The 23,395-nt window shown below is 40.9% G+C and overlaps 1 protein-coding gene and 1 long non-coding RNA gene across 2 annotated transcripts in view; one reads left to right on the top strand and one right to left on the bottom strand.

Moving 5' to 3' along the window:
• Positions 1-23,395, top strand: part of LOC131936236 (uncharacterized) — a 97,024-nt gene that overhangs the window by 68,876 nt on the left and 4,753 nt on the right. The gene's annotated exons all lie outside the window — the stretch shown is intronic.
• On the bottom strand, positions 8,083-22,097 carry LOC131936235 (chitotriosidase-1). Its single transcript, XM_059293144.1, has 10 exons — positions 22,044-22,097; positions 21,610-21,664; positions 21,144-21,336; positions 17,194-17,446; positions 16,131-16,255; positions 13,927-14,050; positions 12,823-13,008; positions 11,583-11,702; positions 8,861-9,013; positions 8,083-8,158 (listed from the first exon to the last, which is right to left on the bottom strand). The coding sequence occupies exons 2-9, from the start codon at positions 21,662-21,664 to the stop codon at positions 8,867-8,869; spliced, it is 1,203 nt and encodes a 400-aa protein (XP_059149127.1). The 5' UTR covers positions 22,044-22,097; the 3' UTR covers positions 8,083-8,158; positions 8,861-8,866.

Below are 23,395 nucleotides of genomic sequence, written 5' to 3' on the forward strand. Positions count from 1 at the left end.
AGAGAGGGTAGAGTAAAAGTGCGTAAAAAGAGAGAGAGGGGGGTTAGGTTGAAGTGGATCTAAGTGGCAGGATTGGGGGGGGGGTGGTTGAAGATATCTTAGAGCACGAATGGTGGGGTGGCGGGGGTGGGTTGAAGTGATCTTAGAAGACGAGGGGGGGGGGATCCGGTGGACAAGTGCTCACGTGACGTATTAGTTTCGAGACTGGATCATCCTAAACTCGTTTAGTTTTTTTTTTTACTTTTACCCCCCGCGCACGCTGCGAGTGACCACAGACTAAGGGAGAGAAATTAAAATGCTATTTGGTCGGACGGTGTTCTGTCCTCTAAGTCTTGTCCAAATCGTTTGTTGACATTTTTTTTTATCAATTATCTGGAAGTCTGAATGTTTTTTTTTTCCTGGTCAAGAATTGTTTTTTTTTTTCTCTTTTGTAATCGAAGATAAATTGTTTCGACCTAAGGTAACAAAAAAGTAAAGTACCCTTTCAAATCCTTTCGGACTCCACGGTGCAGGTGAAGTAGAGTTTCAGTCACCTCGACATTTGAAGGGATAATGTAATTATCAGCACCTTTACTTTCTCTAACGTGCGTGCAGTGTTTCTTTCAGACTTTTTTCCCTTGAAATTTTCGTGGTGGGGGTGGGGGATGGGGGCGGACTAAAATTTCCGGGGGGGTGGGGGGACATTACGAGACGACGGACACTGGTAAAAGTATATATTTTTTATATAAATTATATTTCGTTCCGACCGGACCCCCTCCCACTCCTTGAAGAACTCCGCTAACGTAAGTTAGATATCAGACAAAAGGTACTCTTTATTTGAAGTACAAACAAACAAAAATTTCGATTAGTTTCGCAGCCAAATTTTAATGGAGTCACTTATAAACAACGAATTGGTGAATTATGATCGATACTAAAAAAAAAAATTCAGCTTCCAATTTATCGCGACGACCGACATCGATTTTTACCAGGAACTTTTAGAAAACTCGTGTACGAAAAAAAAACCTCTTCTGTCAGTGTGTTCAACCCGCTTTGTTTCCGTTAAGGGTAACAACCGCTACTGACTTGGCCACAAGAAGACAAACCAATTAAATCTGATACGTCACCGTCTTGTCTTGCCAATAACCATTTCTTGAAAAAATTTGACTCTTATTAAACGCGAGATAGATTTAGATTTGCTATTGTAACCTGAAATTATTTTTTTATAAACGTGACACCAGTACTTGAGAGCTAAAAATTGACTTTCTTCAAAGATGTCAAATTACAGTTCTGAGACAAAGAGCTTAAGTTAACTCATGGTTTAACCAATGGGAAGTTTTTTTTTTTTTAAACAGTTCGACCAAAAGAAATTAGGAAAGTTAATCGTGGAAAAAACGTATGGAAAATATGGGAAAAAAAAGGTTTCTTTTAACGTTACATTAGAAATTGAAGCTGTATGATAGTGGAGAGGTGTGTGGGTGTGTGGAGGTGTGTGGGTGTGGTGTGTGTGGGGGGGGGGGAGGCAGATGTACTTTAGCTGATATCTCTACACTGTGTGTGTGTGTTGAGGTGTATGTGTGTGAAGGTGTGTGGGTATGGTGTGTGTGGGGAGAGGGGCAGATGTACTTTAGCTGATTTCTCTACAACGTCAGATTGAATCTGACAAAAATTTCTATGTTCGTTGACAGACAGATAGATTTAGGATATTTTGAAAAAACTTAATCCAAGGTTTATCTTTAGGATAACATTCTTTATCTAATATTCCCATGTTTGGTAACAAAATGATATGTAGATGTTGGTAGATATTTTGTTTTGTTTCCAATTATTTAAAGTTTTACATAATGTTTTCAATTATTAAATCATATGTATTACATCATGAAAAAAAACATTATACGCCTCTAGGAATGTAGTGTTTTATTGTCTTAATTAGAGAAAAGTTATAAGAGGAAATTAGAACAAATTTACATATAGCTGTATTCAATATGATGTTCAGTAAATGACAAAAACAATATATTTATATATCTATAGGTGCTCAATTGTAACTGAAGTAGATATTTAGGATTTGAGGTTTCTCTTCCGTGCTTTTCTTTGAAAACGTTTTTTTAATACAAAAATAAGTTATATATTAGCATTGTGAATCATTTTTTAACATTAAAATCATATGTAATTAATCTTTGGAAATCATTTATTTGATGAAATGTGTTTAGGACTATTTTGTTAAAAGTTCACTTTAATAAGGCTAAGAATAAATATATTAAATATTGCTATGTGTTTTACTTTTGAATTAGAATGATTTTATAATTAAATTTCGAAAATTTATAAAGTCATTTAAATTGCTTAGCTGATATTTTTTGTGTATTTAGTTATTTCAAAAATAATAAAAATATGCGGTTTGATTTGCTCTCTTTTTTATTAATTTCAAAAGCTTCAGATGACTTTTGAGAATAAAGTTTGCGGTTCTTGCCCCTTAAAATGATGGTGCTTAATTAATAAGAAATCGCGATAGGGAAAATAATATTGAATGTAAAAGAATTCAAAACATTTCTTGTATAGTGCTTTATGATTGAACATAATTAAAAAATGTTACCTTAACATTATTGTACTGATATTTAACCACTAATATCAATAAATAAACAGTATAGTGCCTATATATATATCTATCTATATCTATATCTATATATATATATATATATATATATATGTATATGTATATGTATATGTATATGTATATGTATATATATATATATGTATATATATATATATATATATATATATATATATATATATATATATATATATATATATATATATATATATATATATATATATGTATATATTTATATATATGTATATATATATATATATTGGGAAATAATTTTCATTTTTCAAACTGATAGTAATAATTGTTGGCATGTTCATTAAACACAATTTAAAAAAAATAAAAAAATTCTAATTATGTCTGAAAATTATTTATATTTAGTCCTTTAGCACTTACTTCCCTTTGATAAATTAGGAAAACACAATTACTTCCCTTTATAAAACATTGCATTAGTGGAAAAGAATTTACTTTTTATTACTTTGTTTTGGTGTTGGGAAAAAAATAATTACATAATTAGCATCAAGTGCAAATGTTGTAGGTATTTTACGGATAAGCTTGGAGTATTATAATTGTTCATTTGGTATGGTTTGGCACCTACGTTCGTTTAAGTGAGTGCAATTAACTATGAATAAGTTGGGGTACTATAGTCGTTTATTAAGCTGAAACAGGCGATTTTGCCCCGTGCTAGACTGTGAGTACTTTGCGTTTATGTTGGCGTTTGTGTTTTCTTTGTGTTTAGGTTGGGTTTGCGTTAGTGGTTGCGTTTGATTTGGTTTGTTTTTGTTCGTTCTTTTTTCGTTTTCGTTTGTGTTTTTACTTTCTCGTATATACGAAGTATAGAGAAAGTATTGTAATCGTGCACAAAAATCACTTGAAATTTTAACAATTTTCACCGTATTACATCTCAGTCCTTAATCACATCCGAAGTATAGAGGACTTATTTTAATCGGGCAAAAATTATCAATCCAGATGTATCAAAATTAAGAGGTTTTGTGTGTAATCCAGTCTGAAAAACTGGGCTTTGCAACTCTGTCCGTATGTCTGTGTGTCTGTGTGTGTGTGTGTGTGTGTCCGTGTGTAAACACGATTACTTGAGTACCGTTACAGCTAGGTTGATGAAATTTCATATATAAGTATTTTATCAAAATCGTAGATCCGTATCAACTTTTGAGCGATTTCCGATAACCGGAAGTGGTACTTTTTCTACTTTGAATTTTTAAAAAGCCTATAACTTGAGTATTATTTCACATAGATAAATGAAATTTCACATGTAAGTAAAAGATCTAATTCTCTACCTTCTGTTAAATTTTGAGTAATTTCCGTTGACCGGAAGTAGTAATTTACGCTACTTTCGATTTCTCAAAAAACTAATGTAAATTTTAAAAGTACTAATAATATTGCGCACTATTAAACACTCTTTTATTTAGCGTTCACTTGGTGTGCAATTCATTTGTCTACGAGATTTTATTCTATTTTTAAAACTTTAAGTATTTAAAATTGATTAAAAATCATGTCTATAGCCCGAGTTCCCATCCCCTGTTGTTTTATATAAGAATATTCGAGAAAGTTTAGGGGAGATCACTCCCGGTTTATTTTCTTTGAGTTTGTGTTTGTATTTGTGTTTGTGGTTGGTTTTGCGTTTGGATTTGGTTTGTTTTCGTTTGCTTTTTCGTTTGTGTTTTTTTCTTTGGGTTTGTGTTTGTGTTTGTGGTTGGTTTTGCGTTTAGATTTGGTTTGTTTTCGTTTGCTTTTTCGTTTGTTTTTTTCTTTGTGTTCGTATTGGTGTTTGTGGTTGGGTTTGTTGTTAGGTTTTTGTTTGCTTTTTTGTTTGTTTTTTCTTTGTGTTAGTATTGGTCTTTGTGGTTGGGTTTGTTGTTAGGTTTTTGTTTTCGTTTGTATTTGTAATTGTGTTAGCGTTATGTTTGCGTTATGTTGTTTTGGTTTTGGTTGGTTGTGGTTTGGGTGGGCATTGCCGGGCTTATGATGATTATTAAACACACAGGTAATGGTCTTTAACAGAAAGGTTTTTCACAGACGCCAGAGCAGGGCCTGGCCGGGACGGCTAGTATATATATATATATATATATATATATATATATATATATATATATATATATATATATATATATATATATATATATATATATATATATATATATATATGACTTTGTAAACTGTATAGATTACAGTCATCTTGATGACTTCCATCTAACACAGACAACAACCGGAAGGGCTTCATCTTTTGGACCCCAATCACCACAACACGTGACGTGTACACACAGTTTCTCTACCCCCACAATCACCTAAGTGTCCCCACAAGCCCACACAATGTTCTGATCACGTGCTTCCGTCCTTAGCTTTGATCGCATTTTCCCCCTGGTCATGTGACCGTCTTTTCCCGACAGCCGATTGGTCGAGCCGGGTCGGGCGTAGCCGCGCAATGAATCACACACCACAAATATTATTTCGCTACCGCAAATTGGCCGCTACTAGACTTGGACTTCGATTGGGGCTTGATTGGTGCCATTAGTCGCTCGTAGAGGCTGTCTTGTTCGTCGTGCCATAGACCAAGACGGCTCGTGTGTCGAAGGGCATAATCTAAGGGCAGCCAAGATTGTTTGTTGTAGGGGCATAATCTAACGGCAGTCAAGATTGTTGTATAAGCATAATCTAAGGGCACCCAAGATTGTTTGTTGTATGGGCATAATCTAAGGGCAGCCAAGATTATTTGTTGGATGGGCATAATCTAAGGGCAGCCAAGATTGTTGTATGGGCATAATCTAAGGGCAGCCAAGATTATTTGTTGTATGGGCATAATCTAAGGGCAGCCAAGATTATTTGTTGTATGGGCATAATCTAAGGGCAGCCAAGATTATTTGTTGGATGGGCATAATCTAAGGGCAGCCAAGATTGTTGTATGGGCATAATCTAAGGGCAGCCAAGATTATTTGTTGTTGGGGCATAATCTAAGGACAGCCAAAATTGTCTGTTGTTGGGGCATAATCTAAGGGCAGCCAAGATTATTTGTTGTTGGGGCATATTCTAAGGGCAGCCACGATTATTTGTTGTTGGGGCATAATCTAAAGGCAGCCAAGATTATTTGTTGTAGGGGCGTAATCTAAGGGCAGCCAAGATTGTTTGTTGTTGGGGCATAATCTAAGGGCAGCCAAGATTATTTGTTGTATGGGCATAATCTAAGGGCAGCCAAGATTATTTGTTGGATGGGCATAATCTAAGGGCAGCCAAGATTGTTGTATGGGCATAATCTAAGGGCAGCCAAGATTATTTGTTGTTGGGGCATAATCTAAGGACAGCCAAAATTGTCTGTTGTTGGGGCATAATCTAAGGGCAGCCAAGATTATTTGTTGTTGGGGCATATTCTAAGGGCAGCCACGATTATTTGTTGTTGGGGCATAATCTAAAGGCAGCCAAGATTATTTGTTGTAGGGGCATAATCTAAGGGCAGCCAAGATTGTTTGTTGTTGGGGCATAATCTAAGGGCAGCCAAACCTGTTAGTTGTATGGCATATTCTAACGACAGCCAAAACTTCGAGTGTTGTAGGGGGCATAATCTAAGCACAGTCAAAAGGGTTTGTGTCTCGTTTAATGGGAGACACTCTCCACACAAACATCGGCCCTTGCTTGTTTGTTGTGTGTTTGTTACTACTAAGGAGAGCTTGAATTAAGCTGACCCGAGTTTTAATACGATTTCTTCAATTTCTACACAAGACAAATTAAATATTCAGCGCCGCCTCTTCTAACTGTTATTTTTACAGAAATATTTTTTTTTTTAATTTTTACTCTGCTCTCATAAGAGGAGCGTTCTATTTCCTTTTTGTATTTTCCTTAGGTCCTTTCTAATCCTAGCACTTATCACGGTACCTAACTACACAGTCAATTGCCTGTCTTAACATTTTGAAAACACAACATTTCATCAAAACATGCTGTTTTTACTTTATTCACTGTTGCCGCGTCAGCTTGTTATGCGTCTAAAAGCCTTTGGCTCCGATTTCAGCCTGCTTTTCTTTTTCCATTTGTTTCCATAACCATTGTCCAACTAAAAATAAACTACACGTTTTCTCTCTTAGATAGGTTGCTGTCTCCAGCCTTGTCTGCCCGGGGGTTCGATCTCGGGACTTTACCGACCCGACCACGTGACCCCTTCTACTTATTCAGAACACTGAATCCTGCCCAAAACCACATAGGCTCCACACCCCAGGGTAGTTTATATCAACCCTCAGTCTCAGGTGAACCCTCAGTCTCAGGTGAACCCTCAGTCTTAGGTGAACCCTCACCCTCAGGTGAACCCTCAGTCTCAGGTGAACCCTCAGTCTCAGGTGAACCCTCAGTCTCAGGTGAACCCTCAGTCTTAGGTGAACCCTCACCCTCAGGTGAACCCTCAGTCTTAGGTGAACCCTCAGTCTTAGGTGAACCCTCAGTCTTAGGTGAACCCTCAGTCTCAGGTGAACCCTCAGTCTTAGGTGAACCCTCACCCTCAGGTGAACCCTCAGTCTTAGGTGAACCCTCACCCTCAGGTGAACCCTCACCCTCAGGTGAACCCTCAGTCTTAGGTGAACCCTCAGTCTTAGGTGAACCCTCAGTCTCAGGTGAACCCTCAGTCTTAGGTGAACCCTCACCCTCAGGTGAACCCTCAGTCTTAGGTGAACCCTCACCCTCAGGTGAACCCTCACCCTCAGGTGAACCCTCAGTCTTAGGTGAACCCTCAGTCTTAGGTGAACCCTCAGTCTCAGGTGAACCCTCAGTCTTAGGTGAACCCTCACCCTCAGGTGAACCCTCAGTCTTAGGTGAACCCTCACCCTCAGGTGAACCCTCACCCTCAGGTGAACCCTCAGTCTTAGGTGAACCCTCAGTCTTAGGTGAACCCTCAGTCTCAGGTGAACCCTCAGTCTTAGGTGAACCCTCACCCTCAGGTGAACCCTCAGTCTTAGGTGAACCCTCACCCTCAGGTGAACCCTCAGTCTTAGGTGAACCCTCAGTCTCAGGTGAACCCTCAGTCTTAGGTGAACCCTCAGTCTTAGGTGAACCCTCAGTCTTAGGTGAACCCTCAGTCTCAGGTGAACCCTCAGTCTTAGGTGAACCCTCAGTCTTAGGTGAACCCTCAGTCTTAGGTGAACCCTCAGTCTTAGGTGAACCCTCAGTCTTAGGTGAACCCTCAGTCTCAGGTGAACCCTCAGTCTTAGGTGAACCCTCAGTCTCAGGTGAACCCTGAGACTTAGGGGAACACGCAGTGTGAGGTGAACCCTTAGTCTTAGGATTCGAACGCTGGCCATTCAAGTACCATATTGAGAACTCTTTTTAATATACTGTATACTTTCTTATAGTTTCAATCAATTTAAACCGTAGGCTACGACCTACATCTAAGTCAACCAGATATCCAATGTCTATTTAAAACAGAGGCTTATTCATATTCTAAGACTTCTCTGGTGCACGCTATCATGACGGTGTGGTGTATTTGAAAAAAAGAATGAGATCACACACAGGACTCATCACAAACGAATAGAATTTTATTCTGTCTTTATGTTGTTCAAACTTGTTCCTTTTGTCCTGGTTCATCAGGGGCACCTAACTCCAAGTGACAACAGACACAGCTAAATTAAATTCAATGCACATTCGATTAAAAATACAGGATTATTTAAAAGGGAGTAAAATGAAAGGTGTTAAGTTTATTAAAGTTTTTAGGCAAACATTTTACTTGTCGTGCTTTTATAATCTAAAATTCTTCTTAAAAAAATCAGAAACAAAAATGGAGAAAAATTACAAAAACCTGATTTTTAAAGATAAATTGAATAAATATAACGTATATATATATATATATATATATATATATATATATATATATATATATATATATATATATATATATATATATATGTATATATATATATACAGAGATACATCTAACAGTGCAATTGAGAATACGACCTTACTTGATAATAAGATGTTATGCTTAAGTTAAAGATTAAGACGCAATTTTTCAATTAACATGTGCGGCCACTAGCGGTCACTTAATTGTGTTGTAGGGGATCCCTTCCAACACTAAAACTAAGAACGAAGATGAAGAAGACTAGCGGTCATTTGTGGTCACTAGTATTTTACGTGCGGCTGAACTTTTGTTGTATTAAACATCTACGTCTCGTGTCATTTATTAAATGTCGGTTCAATACAAACGTCACCAAAACCGTCACAGAAATATGTCACATAGTATGTGACGTCGAATCGTCACGCCGCAGCGTGTCACAGATGTCACAGGTAAACCCCACTCACCTGCATTCACCCTGAGGTGACATCCAGACACTCCTGGCTGACGGCTGTGGTCAAGGGAAATTTTCCCTGCCCACAAAATGTACCGGTGAAATCGTCTTGGTCCAGGGTCCACAGCATGCTCCCGCCGTAGCCGTTGTCTTTGATGTACTTCACCTGGGTCAGATGTCACATGCATGTCATTTGGTGGTATAGCTACGCATGTCATTTGATGGTATAGCCACGCATGGCATTTGATGGCATAAACTACACATGACATCCGTTTGATGATTAACCACGCATGACGTAAATGACGGAATTTACCACACATGTCATTTGATGTCATTAACCAAGCATGTCATTGGTGTCATTGGCCATGCATGACATCTGTTTGGTGATTACTCACGCCTGACGTTGTGGTAGATTTAACCACGCATAACATTAGTTCAGTGATTAGTTCATGACATTTGTTCAGTAGTTTTCCACGTATAACATTAGTTCAGTAATTAACCCTACATGACATTTCTTAGACACAAAACGTTACTTTATTTTCTAAAAACGTATGAAGTTACTTGCAGTAGGTGCAGTACTTCACTACTTACTCCATCCCCAACCCTACCCCCCAATGTTTCTTTCAGACCTTTTTTCTCCGGGGAGAGGGGGGGGGGGCTTGGGGACTTGAAACATTTGGGAGGCTGAGCAAAATTTCCCAAGGGGGGGAGGGGGGAAGACTAGTAAAAGTATATATTTTCTCTATCCTCTATATTTCGGTGGCGGTAGACTTGTTTCGGAGGTGGGGGATGTCCACCGAAGAAATGCCTGAAAGAAACACTGCCCACCCCTTCATCTTTCCACACCCTGGCCTGAGCCTATAGTTTTCTGGGTCAGCTTGTGGAATGGTGATGTAACTGATTAGACCTACACCCCCCCCCCCCCTCCCCCCCCCCTCCCCATGCTGGCTAATTTATTCCGGTGTGGTCTAGTTTCAATTGATCGACCTGCATAGATTAGGCATGAGATTCTGTGCGGGGTCGCTGAATGGTAAACAATTTTTGATCAATTCTCATGGAAATGCGCATAAAATGTAGATATGTTTTAATCATATTTTTTTTAATTATATCTAGGCTAAGAGTTCAGTTGGTGCTAGTTCAGCTTAGTTGTGGTTGTATGTACCACTTTGGACCTTGTATGTATTCAGTTGCTGCGTTTCTATTGTCAATAAATGCGTGCCAGCGTTGTAAATTCACAAAAAAAATATCAGCACTTTATCAACAAACCCAGTAGGCCTACTAGATCTTGTAGTAAACAAAGATGCTATCAGTGGAGTGTCGGGTCTAAGACCTGAGATTAGTTGATTGGTTGAGATGGAGTAGAGTATGTTGATTTACATGGTACTCGAGTACTCGAATATTGGCGTTGACCTGTATGTGTTAAGTAGGTTGAAGATGCTATGATTGATTAAAGATACTGGTAACATTGTAGTAGTAAGAGGTTGTTTATTTTATATATCCACCTGTTCCCAAGTTCGTCTTTTTTACGTCAAGTCTCCAAAACAACTTGATTGTTTTAAAGGAATTTTTCTTAAAGTGTCATCAGTTCTTGTAGTTACACTGATTCAAAATAATAGTTTACAGGTCAGTTGAATTTTCAAGTTGTTAGAAAAATCAATTTTCTTGAACCTGAAATATTCTGTCAAAACTACAGTCTATTATCTAATTTTGTCTCTTATCATTAGTCCAATGTCCACTGTCTCTCCTCATTTGTCCAATGTCCATTGTCTCAACATTTGTCCAATGTCCATTTATTCTCAGGCTCAATCTGAAAGGAATTATGCATTGATATATTTCCGTATCACACCATTTCATACGAAAATAGAAAACGGGAATATATACATTATAGATTTTACTCCGTGTAAATTGTCTACTTTGAGCTCAAGGAAAGCATCGATGATAAGCTTGCTTTCCTTCTACATTGATGTTTTAAAAATTTGTGTGCAATAATATCTAAATTCAGTTGATAATGTGGGCTGTAATTACTAATCTTTTCGTAATTTCCGGCCATGTTTGTTTTTATATTGCTGTTAACTCCCTACGGAAAATATGGTCAAGACGTCACCAACTTTATAATTTATCAGATACAGTACCTCTGTCAGACGTAGTATCATTCCCCATCCGTTATGTCCATAAGTTTTTACATGATGTTTTTGTCCTACCATATTTTTGTGAGACGAGTGGGCTTAGCTCTAGTCCTTAATTAGCCATGTTGGTCTGAGATTTTCTAACTGAATTTACTTTTTTCTTTTGAGATTTTCCGTTTACATAGGGAATTTCATCTTTTTTAATGGGAATTTTACTGATTTCCGAGAGAATTCTTCGTATTGTTATGAGAATTTCCGGTTTTCTTGGTGAATTTCCTGTTTTCTGTGGGGTATTCGCGTTTATATTGGAATTTCCTGTATTTAAAGGAAATTTTCATGTTTTCTTAAACAAAAGCGTCCTAGTTTCTAAGAATTTTACCTAGTTTTCTATAAGAAATTTCCTAACCTGTTTGATTTACCCTAACCCATTCCTATCTGCTGTAAACTAAGATTTCAATAAATACATCGCAACATGACAGTGTTAGTCATGAGTATCTGAAATTGTCTTCCCTTCACAAAATATAAAAGTTATGACCCCTTTGGTCAGGTAAAGTTAACCATGTTAATTGAACCTGCAAACCGCTAGTACAACGACATGTAGTGGCGTACCTTGTTTCTTAAGCTCACTGGGTCGTCGTACCCCACCCAGACGCTGCCCTTGACGAGGTAGGGCACCTGCTGGTCCATGCTGCGTCTTACTGTCGCACCCTGGGAGATCATCTCGCAGATCTGTTGAGACAGGTCAATTTTGTCAACAACAGTTCAACTCGCTAGACATGTCAACATTGTCAACAGCAGTCCAACTCGCTAGACATGTCAACATTGTCAACAGCAGTCCAACTCGCTAGACATGTCAACATTGTCAACAGCAGTCCAACTCGCTAGACATGTCAACATTGTCAACAGCAGTCCAACTCGCTAGACATGTCAACATTGTCAACAGCAGTCCAACTCGCTAGACATGTCAACATTGTCAACAGCAGTCCAACTCGCTAGACAAGTCAACATTGTCAACAGCAGTCCAACTCGCACTCAACACTCAATTCAAAATAATTCTGAATTTAGATATAGCGATCCATTGGGCAGATAAAATGGAGTTTGTATGTTTTTTTACCTCGGCATATGAAGGGATATTGTGGTCAACACTATGCCAAGCCGCCTTTACTTTCCCTAACATGAGTTAGGTACCCATCAGAGCCGGCTGTGTCAAAATACGGGTTGTTAAGCCTGATTTTCTCCTCTGGTATTGCCGGCTCCACTTTGGTTGCCGGCTCTACTGATATAGCCGGCTCTATTGGTATTGCCGGCTCTACTTGTATTGCCGGCTCCACTCTGGTTGCCGGCTCTACTTGTATTGCCGGCTCCACTCTGGTTGCCGGCTCTACTTGTATTGCCGGCTCCACTCTGGTTGCCGGATCTACTCGTATTTTCGGCTCCACTCTGGTTGTCGGCTCTACTGGTATTGCCGGCTCCACTCTGGTTGCCGGCTCTACTTGTATTGCCGGCTCCACTCTGGTTGCCGGCTCTACTGTTATTGCCGGCTTTTCTGGCATTGCCGGCTCTACACGGGTACAGGACCGTACAGGACCGCACAGGACGAAGAACCGAGAATTTCTCGCGTCCATGGTACCAGACACAGTGACATGTAAGTTCCCACCATAGACTTTATTCCCTCCCCTTGTGAATGGCACCATTGAGTGGGGGGGGGGGGGGTTGCGGGGTGTGGACAGTTTCAGACAAGACAGACCTAGAGTGTTCGGTTACAAGCCTAGTGCTCACGACCTGAATTTGATGGTGCAAATCAACTTTTGAAGACCTAGAAAACCCGGTGGTTGGCATAATTAATTACCTCGTAATAAGACAAGGAGCCGGGCTCCTGTGTGAACCTGCCGGCAGGACCTGCGCCTGCGGCAGGGTCCCCGGTGTTGTTTTTGCTGACGCTGGAAAGTGTGAATGACCTCCCGTACGTCGGCAGACCAATGTTGATCTTAGACTTGAGGGCGCCTTTAGACACCCAGTACTTGGCCGCAAAGTCCTATGGAGTGAAAATATTCTTTTTATAGTACAATTTATGTAAATAATAATATAGTCTTCTCATAGCGATATAAGAGTACACTACAATCTATACTAAAGATTAGATAATAAAATATCGTTTTATTTTCAGAAATTATATTTATATTTACTTAAAAACCAAACTCTATATATAAAATTGTACATTTAAAGTCTTATGCTTTAAGAAATTATTTTCTATACGGATTTGACTGTAGTTCACAACATTGCGAATCCTAAAGGGTTAACTTAAAATTTGGATCAACTATTAATATTGCAATACGTCCTCTAAATTATTAAAATTTAATTAACGGGTTAATCTACAAAACACAATTAACAAGGCTAGTGTACAACTTTAATGACGGCAAACAACACATAAATTATTTACTGATACAACAGCACCTACAGGGTTAATTTAAACCAAGGCTTCTCAGGGTTTATTTATGAAAAAGCACCTAAAGGGTTAATTAACAGACGGGCACGTACATGCTTAATTTACACAAGAGAACATAAAGAGTTAATTTACTGAAGTGTACCTAAAGGGTTAATCTACACATGAGCACCAAAAGGGTTAATTTACACAAGAGCACCTAAAGGGTTAAGAAACAGAAGGGCACCTACACGGTTAATTAACAGAACAGCACATACAGGGTTAATCTACACAAGAGAACATAAAGAGTTAATATACTGAAGTGCACCTAAAGGGTTAATCTACACATGAACACCAAAATAGTTAATTTACACAAGAGCACCTAAACGGTTAATTATCAGATGGGCGCCTACAGGGGTCATTCACACCAAGGCAACTTCAAGTTTAATTTACACAAAAGCATCTAAAGGGTTAATTAACAGAACGGCATCAACAGGGATAATCTACACAAGAGCACCTAAAGGGTTAACTTACGACGTTGTAGTTCCTGATGGCACCAGTTTCCAGCAGACCAGCGTAGAGTGGACTGTTGTGGCCAGTCACGGGGTCCCAGCTACCGTGGAAGTCGTAGCTCATTAGGTTGATGAAGTCCAGCTTGCTGTGTGGTGACGTCAGAGTAATTAGCGCGGTAATGGGGAATCACGATTAAAGAGGTTAGAGTTAGGGTTAGCTATTGGTCCTGACACTAGAGTTACGTTTAGTCAAGGGAGGTGGCGTTAAAGTCTTAGTTAAGTACACGAAATTGTACTGTTACTCCATACAGTTGGAAGAATACACCATGTAGCAAGCAATGGGTTCAGATGGGCTGGATCACGTGATTTTCCTCAAGACTGTGGTTGTTGACGACGGTACCCTGCAGTTCTATAGCCTCCATTTGTTTCCCGCCCATTCTAAAAGACGTACCCGACCAGTCTAAATCTCGTATATGGCCATTATAAAATCTCGTACCTGGCCATTATAAAATCTTGTACCTGGCCATAACTTCTTACCTGGCCATAACGTCTTACCTGGCCATTATAAAATGTTGTACCTGGCCATTATAAAATCTTATACCTGGCCATTATAAAATGTTGTACCTGGCCATAACTTCTTACCTGGCCAAAACTTCTTACCTGGCCATAACGTCTTACCTGGCTGGCCATGACGTCTTATCTGGCCATAACGTCTTACCTGGCCATTATAAAATGTTGTACCTGGCCATTATAAAATGTACCTGGCCATTATAAAATCTTGTACCTGGCCATTATAAAATGTTGTTCCTGGCCATAACGTCTTACCTGGCCATAACGTCTTACCTGGCCATAACGTCTTATCTGGCCATAACGTCTTACCTGGCCATAACGTCTTACCTGGCCATAACGTCTTATCTGGCCATAACGTCTTACCTGGCCATAAAGTCTAACCTGACCATAACATCTTACCTGGCCATAACGTCTTACCTGGCAAAAACGTCTTACTTGGCCATAACGTCTTACCTGACCATAACGTCTTACCTGGCCATAACGTCTTACCTGGCCATAACGTCTTACCTGGCCATACGTCTTACCTGGCCATAACGTCTTACCTGGCCATACGTCTTACCTGGCCATAACGTCTTACCTGACCATAACGTCTTACCTGACCATAACGTCTTACCTGGCCATAACGTCTTACCTGGCCATAACGTCTTACCTGGCCATAATGTCTTACCTGGCCATAACGTCTTACCTGGCCATAACGTCTTACCTGGCCATAACGTCTTACCTGGCCATAACGTCTTACCTGGCCATAACGTCTTACCTGGCCATAACGTCTTACCTTATCATAACGTCTTACCTGGCCATAACGTCTTACCTGACCATAACGTCTTCCCTGGCCAAAACGTCTTACCTGGCCATAACGTCTTACCTGGCCATAACGTCTTACCTGGCCATAACGTCTTACCTGGCCATAACGTCTTACATGGCCATAACGTCTTACCTGGCCATAACGTCTTACCTGGCCATACGTCTTACCTGGCAATAACGTCTTACCTGGCCATAACGTCTTACCTGGCCATACGTCTTACCTGGCCATAACGTCTTACCTGGCCATAACGTCTTACCTGGCCATAACGTCTTACCTGGCCATAACGTCTTACCTGGCCATAACGTCTTACCTGGCCATAACATCTTACCTGGCCAAAACGTCTTACCTGGCCATAACGTCTTACCTGGCTGGCAATAACGACTTACCTGGCCATAACGTCTTACCTGGCTGGCAATAACGACTTACCTGGCCATAACGTCTTACCTGGCTGGCAATAACGACTTACCTGACCATAACGTCTTACCTGGCCATAACGTCTTACCTGGCTGGCAATAACGACTTACCTGGCCATAACGTCTTACCTGTCCATAACATCTTACCTGGCCATAACGTCTTACCTGGCCATAACGTCTTACTTGGCCATACGTCTTACCTGGCAATAACGACTTACCTGGCCATAACGTCTTACCTGGCTGGCCATAACGTCTTACCTGGCCATAACGTCTTACCTGGCCATAACGTCTTACCTGGCCAGATCGTCTTACCTGGCCATAACGTCTTACCTGGCCAAAACGTCTTACCTGGCCATAACGTCTTACCTGGCCGTAACGTCTTACCTGGCCATAACATCTTACCTGGCCAAAACGTCTTACCTGGCCATAACGTCTTACCTGGCAATGGCGCTGATCTCGTATGCCACATCGACTGTCTCCTTGCCAGCGGCTACAGCAGCAGACAGCAGAAGTTTGGGTTTTCCGCTGGTCTTCTGCTCCAGGTCAAAGGCATCGACTGTCTCCTTGCCAGCGGCTACAGCAGCAGACAGCAGAAGTTTGGGTTTTCCGCTGGTCTTCTGCTCCAGGTCAAAGGCGGCGGCCAGTTCCTGGAAGCAGACGTGAAATTACCTGAGACCTGTGTCGCTAGTGGGTGGCACCTGCGTCTTAACGAGCGGTGACACCTGTGTATAACCATATGACGACACCAGCATCTTACCGATTTGAACTTACGGAGGAGGGCGAGGGAACGGAGTGGGGATGGGGGGCGCATACATTTCCTGAACGAGGGGGGGGGGGATCAACACTGGTTAAAGAATATTTTTTCTAAATAAATTTGTTTTTCTCTTTCGCCGGGAGAAAATGCACCACCCTCCCTCGAACTTTCGATTTACACCCCCCTCCCCTCAAACTTCGAACTTCGATTTGCAGCCCCCCCCCCTCAAACTTTCAATTTGAATTTGTTTTTCCAACCCATTTTGGCGCCCCCTAAGGTCGGCGCCCGGGGACATATGTCCCCCCCCACCCCCTCGCTACGCCTCTGTTTGACACCTATACCTTACCAAATGGTGACACATGCATTTTGGCGAATTGACACGTTTTTTTACCGAATGGTGACATTTGTACTTTACCGAATGGTGACACCGGTATTTTACCAAAAGGTGACACATGTATATTACAGAATGGTGACGCATGCATTTTTAACCAAATAGTGACACCTGTATTTTACCGAATGATGACACTTGTATTTCACCAAATGGTGATACTTGTATTTCACCAAATGGTGACACCTGTATTTTACCGAATGGTGACACTTGTATTTCACCAAATGGTGACACCTGTATTTCACCAAATGTTGACACCTATATTTCACCAAATGGTGACACCTGTATTTCACCAAATTTTGACACCTGTATTTCACCAAATGGTGACACATGTATTTCAACCAAATGGTGACACCTACCTGCACCAACAAGGTGAAGAGGTGAGCGTCACCTGCCGGGCTCCCCCGGAGCGCCGGGTACTCCCAGTCTAGGTCAAGGCCATCAAACTTCCGGTCACGCAAGAATTTAATGGCGGTCTGGATGAAGCGCGCGCGTGTGGTGGGCGTGGCCGCCATCTGGCTGAAGGGTGCGGTGCCCAGGTTGTAGCCCCCCACGGCCAGGAGGGTCTTCAGCTGTGGGTTGGTCAGCTTCAGGTCGTTGAACTTGGAGTACCTGGTGATGAGAATCGTCAGGCTAGCAAGGCTGCTTTAGAACAAACACAAAACAGTGCTCATAGATTGTTTACTTTTGGTATGTAAAGGGGTAATGTGCCAACTGCCTTTTCTTTTCCTGACTCGAGTACACATTAGAGCTGAATGAAGTCAGGGATGGCCTACTGACGAGTACCCAATAGAGCTGAATTAACTCAGGGATGACATACTGACTCGAGTACTTATAAGAGCTGAATGAACTCAGGGATGGCCTACTGACTCGAGTACCCAATAGAGCTGAATTAACTCAGGGATGACATACTGACTCGAGTACCCATTAGAGCTGAATGAACTCAGGGATGGGTTACTGGCTCGAGTAAAGCTAAATGAACTCAGGGATGGCCTACTGACTCGAGTACCCATTAGAGCTGAATGAACTCAGGGATGACAAACTGACTCGAGTACCCAATAGAGCTGAATGAACTCAGGTATGGCCTACTGAATTGAGTACCCATTAGAGCTGAATGAACTCAGGGATGACAAACTGACTTGAGTACCCGATTGAGCTGAATGAACTCAGGGATGACAAACTGACTCGAGTACCCAATAGAGCTGAATGAACTCAGGGATGACATACTGACTCGAGTACCCATTAGAGCTGAATGAACTCAGGGATGGGTTACTGGCTCGAGTAAAGTTAAATGAACTCAGGGATGGCCTACTGACTCGAGTACCCATTAGAGCTGAATGAACTCAGGGATGACAAACTGACTCGAGTACCCATTAGAGCTGAATGAACTCAGGGATGGGTTACTGGCTCAAGTAAAGCTAAATGAACTCAGGGATGGCCTACTGACTCGAGTACCCATTAGAGCTGAATGAACTCAGGGATGACAAACTGACTCGAGTACCCAATAGAGCTGAATGAACTCAGGTATGGCCTACTGACTTGAGTACCCATTAGAGCTGAATGAACTCAGGGATGACAAACTGACTTGAGTACCCGATTGAGCTGAATGAACTCAGGGATGACAAACTGACTCGAGTACCCCATAGAGCTGAATGAACTCAGGGATGACATACTGACTCGAGTACCCATTAGAGCTGAATGAACTCAGGGATGGGTTACTGGCTCGAGTAAAGCTAAATGAACTCAGGGATGGCCTACTGACTCGAGTACCCATTAGAGCTGAATGAACTCAGGGATGACAAACTGACTCGAGTACCCATTAGAGCTGAATGAACTCAGGGATGGGTTACTGGCTCAAGTAAAGCTAAATGAACTCAGGGATGGCCTACTGACTCGAGTACCCATTAGAGCTGAATGAACTCAGGGATGACAAACTGACTCGAGTACCCAATAGAGCTGAATGAACTCAGGTATGGCCTACTGACTTGAGTACCCATTAGAGCTGAATGAACTCAGGGATGACAAACTGACTTGAGTACCCGATTGAGCTGAATGAACTCAGGGATGACAAACTGACTCGAGTACCCAATAGAGCTGAATGAACTCAGGGATGACATACTGACTCGAGTACCCATTAGAGCTGAATGAACTCAGCGATGGGTTACTGGCTCGAGTAAAGCTAAATGAACTCAGGGATGGGCTGCTGACTCGAGTACCCATTAGAGCTGAATAAACTCAGGGATGGCTTACTGACTCGAGTACCTAATAGAGCTGAATGAACACAGGGATGGCCTACTGACTTGAGTACCCATTAGAGCTGAATGAACTCAGGGATGACAAACTGACTCGAGTACTAATTAGAGCTGAATGAACTCAGGGATGACAAACTGACTCGAGTACCCATTAGAGCTGAATGAACTCAGGGATGACAAACTGACTCGAGTACCCATTAGAGCTGAATGAACTCAGGGATGACAAACTGACTCGAGTACCCATTAGAGCTGAATGAACTCAGGGATGACAAACTGACTCGAGTACCCATTAGAGCTGAATGAACTCAGGGATGACAAACTGACTCGAGTACCCATTAGAGCTGAATGAACTCAGGGATGACAAACTGACTCGAGTACCCATTAGAGCTGAATAAACTCAGGGATGGCTTACTGACTCGAGTACCTAATAGAGCTGAATGAACACAGGGATGGCCTACTGACTTGAGTACCCATTAGAGCTGAATGAACTCAGGGATGACAAACTGACTCGAGTACTAATTAGAGCTGAATGAACTCAGGGATGACAAACTGACTCGAGTACCCATTAGAGCTGAATGAACTCAGGGATGACAAACTGACTCGAGTACCCATTAGAGCTGAATGAACTCAGGGATGACAAACTGACTCGAGTACCCATTAGAGCTGAATGAACTCAGGGATGACAAACTGACTCGAGTACCCATTAGAGCTGAATGAACTCAGGGATGACAAACTGACTCGAGTACCCATTAGAGCTGAATGAACTCAGGGATGACAAACTGACTCGAGTACCCAATAGAGCTGAATGAACTCAGGTATGGCCTACTGACTCGAGTACCCATTAGAGCTAAATGAACTCAGGGATGGCCTACTGACTCGAGTACCCATTAGAGCTGAGTAAACTCAGTGATGGAGTAATGACTCCAGCCCGCGTACTGAATACAAGTCTGTTGGGTTAGTAATCACCGGCATCGACGCAACATTATAGCCACATTTCGATGTGTTACTTAGTGATACCCTTGTTAGCGTCGGATAATTAATAAGATCGTTTATTATAGGCAACTAGAGAACCTGTCGTGCGTGGCTGCTATCTTAGAGGAAATACCAACATGAAAATAAGTAAAAAGTAAAACACCTTATCGAATGACCCATCTAATTTAGTGTCTTGAATAATCAGTTAGAACCCGGTTTTAATTAATTAATTTTTACATTTTTTTTTCGCCAACACAAATATTTTCTTGCTACTCTGCCTACGTAATTTCTTTGTATTGGAAGATCTGTCAATATTGAAAATGTATGAAATTTTTGGAAAGTAAAACAAAAAAAAACAATCTTTAAAGTTATAACTGAAAAAATAATAATGTACATGTCTAGACTCTAGAGTCTGATTAAACGTTATGTTGGCTTTGAAGATAACTATTTCCTGGAGTGTTGAGAAAAACAGCACGTCTCCTTCGGTAGCTAAATTAAATGTGTGTTTACCATGGAATATATATTTCTCCAGAATACATTAAGGTCTACGTATTGCTAATTAGATTGATTTCTAGGTCTCAAAAATAGAGAGAGAAGTCCGCAATTTCAACAAGTAGTTACTACTATCCCAGGGGTCGGCAACCTGCGGCTCGCGAGCCGCATGCGGCTCTTTTGATATCAAGATGCGTCTCTCCAGCTCCTTGCACAAATACTAATAATCTTAATCAAAAAATAAAATATTTGAAATAAAAATTTTTTAGTGGCTCTTTAAAACCACGGAAATGTTGAAAATTGTAACTTTTGGCTCTTCCGCTTCAAAAGGTTGCCGACCCCTGTACTATCCTCATGTAATTTTTGGCAAATAAGTAATTCTTAATTTTAAGAAATTCTTGGTTACTAAAAATAATGTACGAAATAGTGTTTTTACATTTTAATACTTGATTGTAAGAACGGGTAAAAAAAAAATTAAGTATAAAAAAATATAATTTTATCTTTCAAATTTTTTATCACTTAAATAATAAGGGTCGAATCTTCATTGCCACAATATGAATCGGGAGTATTTAAAGTGATAAAATCTCGCTTACATCCCCTTGCTGGTCGCAGTATCGTCATCGTTCCACTCAAAGGGCGCTAACTGGTTGTTGCTCAACTTGGCGAAGGCGTATATGATGTGCGTGCAGAGAGAAGCGTTGATGTTACTGGGCAGGAATTGGGCAGGCTGTGTTCGGTACTGGGACCAGTTGGTGTGGTAACAGACACGCCTCTGGCACGTGGCGCCTGCAGGTGGAGTAGATTAAGTTCTAGAACAAGTTCAGTAAGTTCAGTTTTAACGTGGGTGTTTTATACAGAGTTTAAGTTTTTTAACGTAAGTCGTATATATAGAGTTTAAATTTTAACGTGAGTGTTTTATAAAGAGTTACATTTTGACGTTTTTTAATAAAGAGTTAAATTGTTTACGTGAGAGTTATATTAAGAATTTAATTTCTAAAAGGAGTATTCTAAAAAAAAAAGTTCAAGTTCTATTAACGTGAGTCCTCTATAAAAACTTACCTAAGGCCCCAGCTACTAAGGCTGACACGAGTAGAACGAATGAGAGACGACACATCTGAAAGTTTTCAATTTTGACTTAACGTAAATAAAACCAAGGTAAATATTCAAACAATTTCGGTAGCGTAGGTAATGTATTGACTTAACTAGAGCTCCAAAACAGATGAAACCTATAATAAACTCAATTAACTTATTATTGTTAATTGGGAATCTTTTTGTAAGCGTTTGTATCGACTTTTGTTTCGTACGTTTTATATCAGAAGAATCTTAGTTCCTCAAATATTTTGCATAGCTAGCTCATAACTCATAACCCTTAGATAATAAAATGTATATAAATAATGTTCAAATCCAAATCGAATTTTAACATCGCCTATACAATAATCAAAAGGTTTCAATACAAGTAAATAAAATAGACTAGTTCACATTCAATATTTTACCTTGGATGTCAGTCTGGGTTTAGACAGGGAGGTTTAGAGAGTCAAGACGTGCTGGACAAAGACGTCATGACGTGCATTTATAGGTGGGGGGAAATGATTTGATGTTTACCTGTAGCAGAAGGTGAGAGAAAAAAAACATAAAGCTACTCACGCACGCGTACGTGTGAGATTATTGCATAATTACACAAAAATAATTGGATTTAGGTCAGATGTCGCAGGATTATTGCAAAACTACGTCAAAACAATTAGATTTGGGTGATGGGTGCTTTTATAATGGTGCATGTTGCAATTATTTTTTATACCAACGACAAGGGCGTCACACTGCAATTACAGGGTGTCACACGGCAAATACACGGCAAATACAGGGTGTCACACGGAAAATAAGGGCGTCACACGACAAATACAGGGCGTCACACGACAAATACAGGGCGTCACACGACAAATACAGGGCGTCACACGGCAAATACAGGGCGTCACATGGCAAATACGCGGCAAATACAGGGCGTCACACGGCAAATACAGGGCGTCACATGGCAAATACGCGGCAAATACAGGGCGTCACACGGCAAATACAGGGCGTCACAAGGAAAATACAGGGCGTCACACGGCAAATACAGGGCATCACACGGCAAATACAGGGCGTCACACGGCAAATACTGGGCGTCACACGGCAAATACAGGGTGTCACACGGCAAATACAGGGTGTCACACGGCAAATACAGGGTGTCACACGGCAAATACAGGGTGTCACACGGCAAATACAGGGTGTCACACGGCAAATACAGGGTGTCACACAACAAATACAGGGCGTCACACGGCAAATACAGGGTGTCACACAACAAATACAGGGTGTCACACAACAAATACAGGGTGTCACACAACAAATACAGGGCGTCACACGACAAAGCCGCCACACTAAACCTAAAATGTTGGCGCCTCACAATTATTAAGCGTCAGATTAAGTTAACATTCTTATGCTGCAAGGTAAAAATCATTTTATGCTGTATTTTTTTTACTTTCTCGTATTAGAAGTATAAAGGAAAAGCTTCCTTTCCACCCCACATTCCAGTTGTAGACCCCACCCCGCACTCACCGTCACACGCATTGCCCGATACACCGCCTCACAGACCTCCCACACACCATCCAATTTACCCCCCATACGGCCCCACACACCGCCCTACACACCGCCCCACACACCACCCCACACATCGCCCCCACACACCGCCCCACACACCAGGTGTTGACTCTCACATGTCGATTGCCTCATGTCAACATTACCCTCAGCAGACGTGAGCCCAGCTCAGCAAACAACAGGCCTATCTGGATACAGTCGTCCATGTTTAATCCCAACA

Source organism: Physella acuta, unplaced genomic scaffold, assembly GCF_028476545.2.
Source record: "Physella acuta isolate Inbredline_101_S28 unplaced genomic scaffold, ASM2847654v3 ptg000172l, whole genome shotgun sequence".
Taxonomy (NCBI): domain Eukaryota; kingdom Metazoa; phylum Mollusca; class Gastropoda; family Physidae; genus Physella; species Physella acuta.

Excerpts from the sequence above, each read along its gene's own strand:
- LOC131936235 (XM_059293144.1), bottom strand. The coding sequence starts at position 21,664 with ATGTGTCGTCTCTCATTCGTTCTACTCGTGTCAGCCTTAGTAGCTGGG. Across the intron at positions 11,703-12,822 it reads GCTCCTTGTCTTATTACGAG|ATCTGCGAGATGATCTCCCA; the intron begins GTAATTAATTAT and ends CTGTCTCAACAG. Across the intron at positions 9,014-11,582 it reads CAGTGAGCTTAAGAAACAAG|GTGAAGTACATCAAAGACAA; the intron begins GTACGCCACTAC and ends CATCTGACCCAG.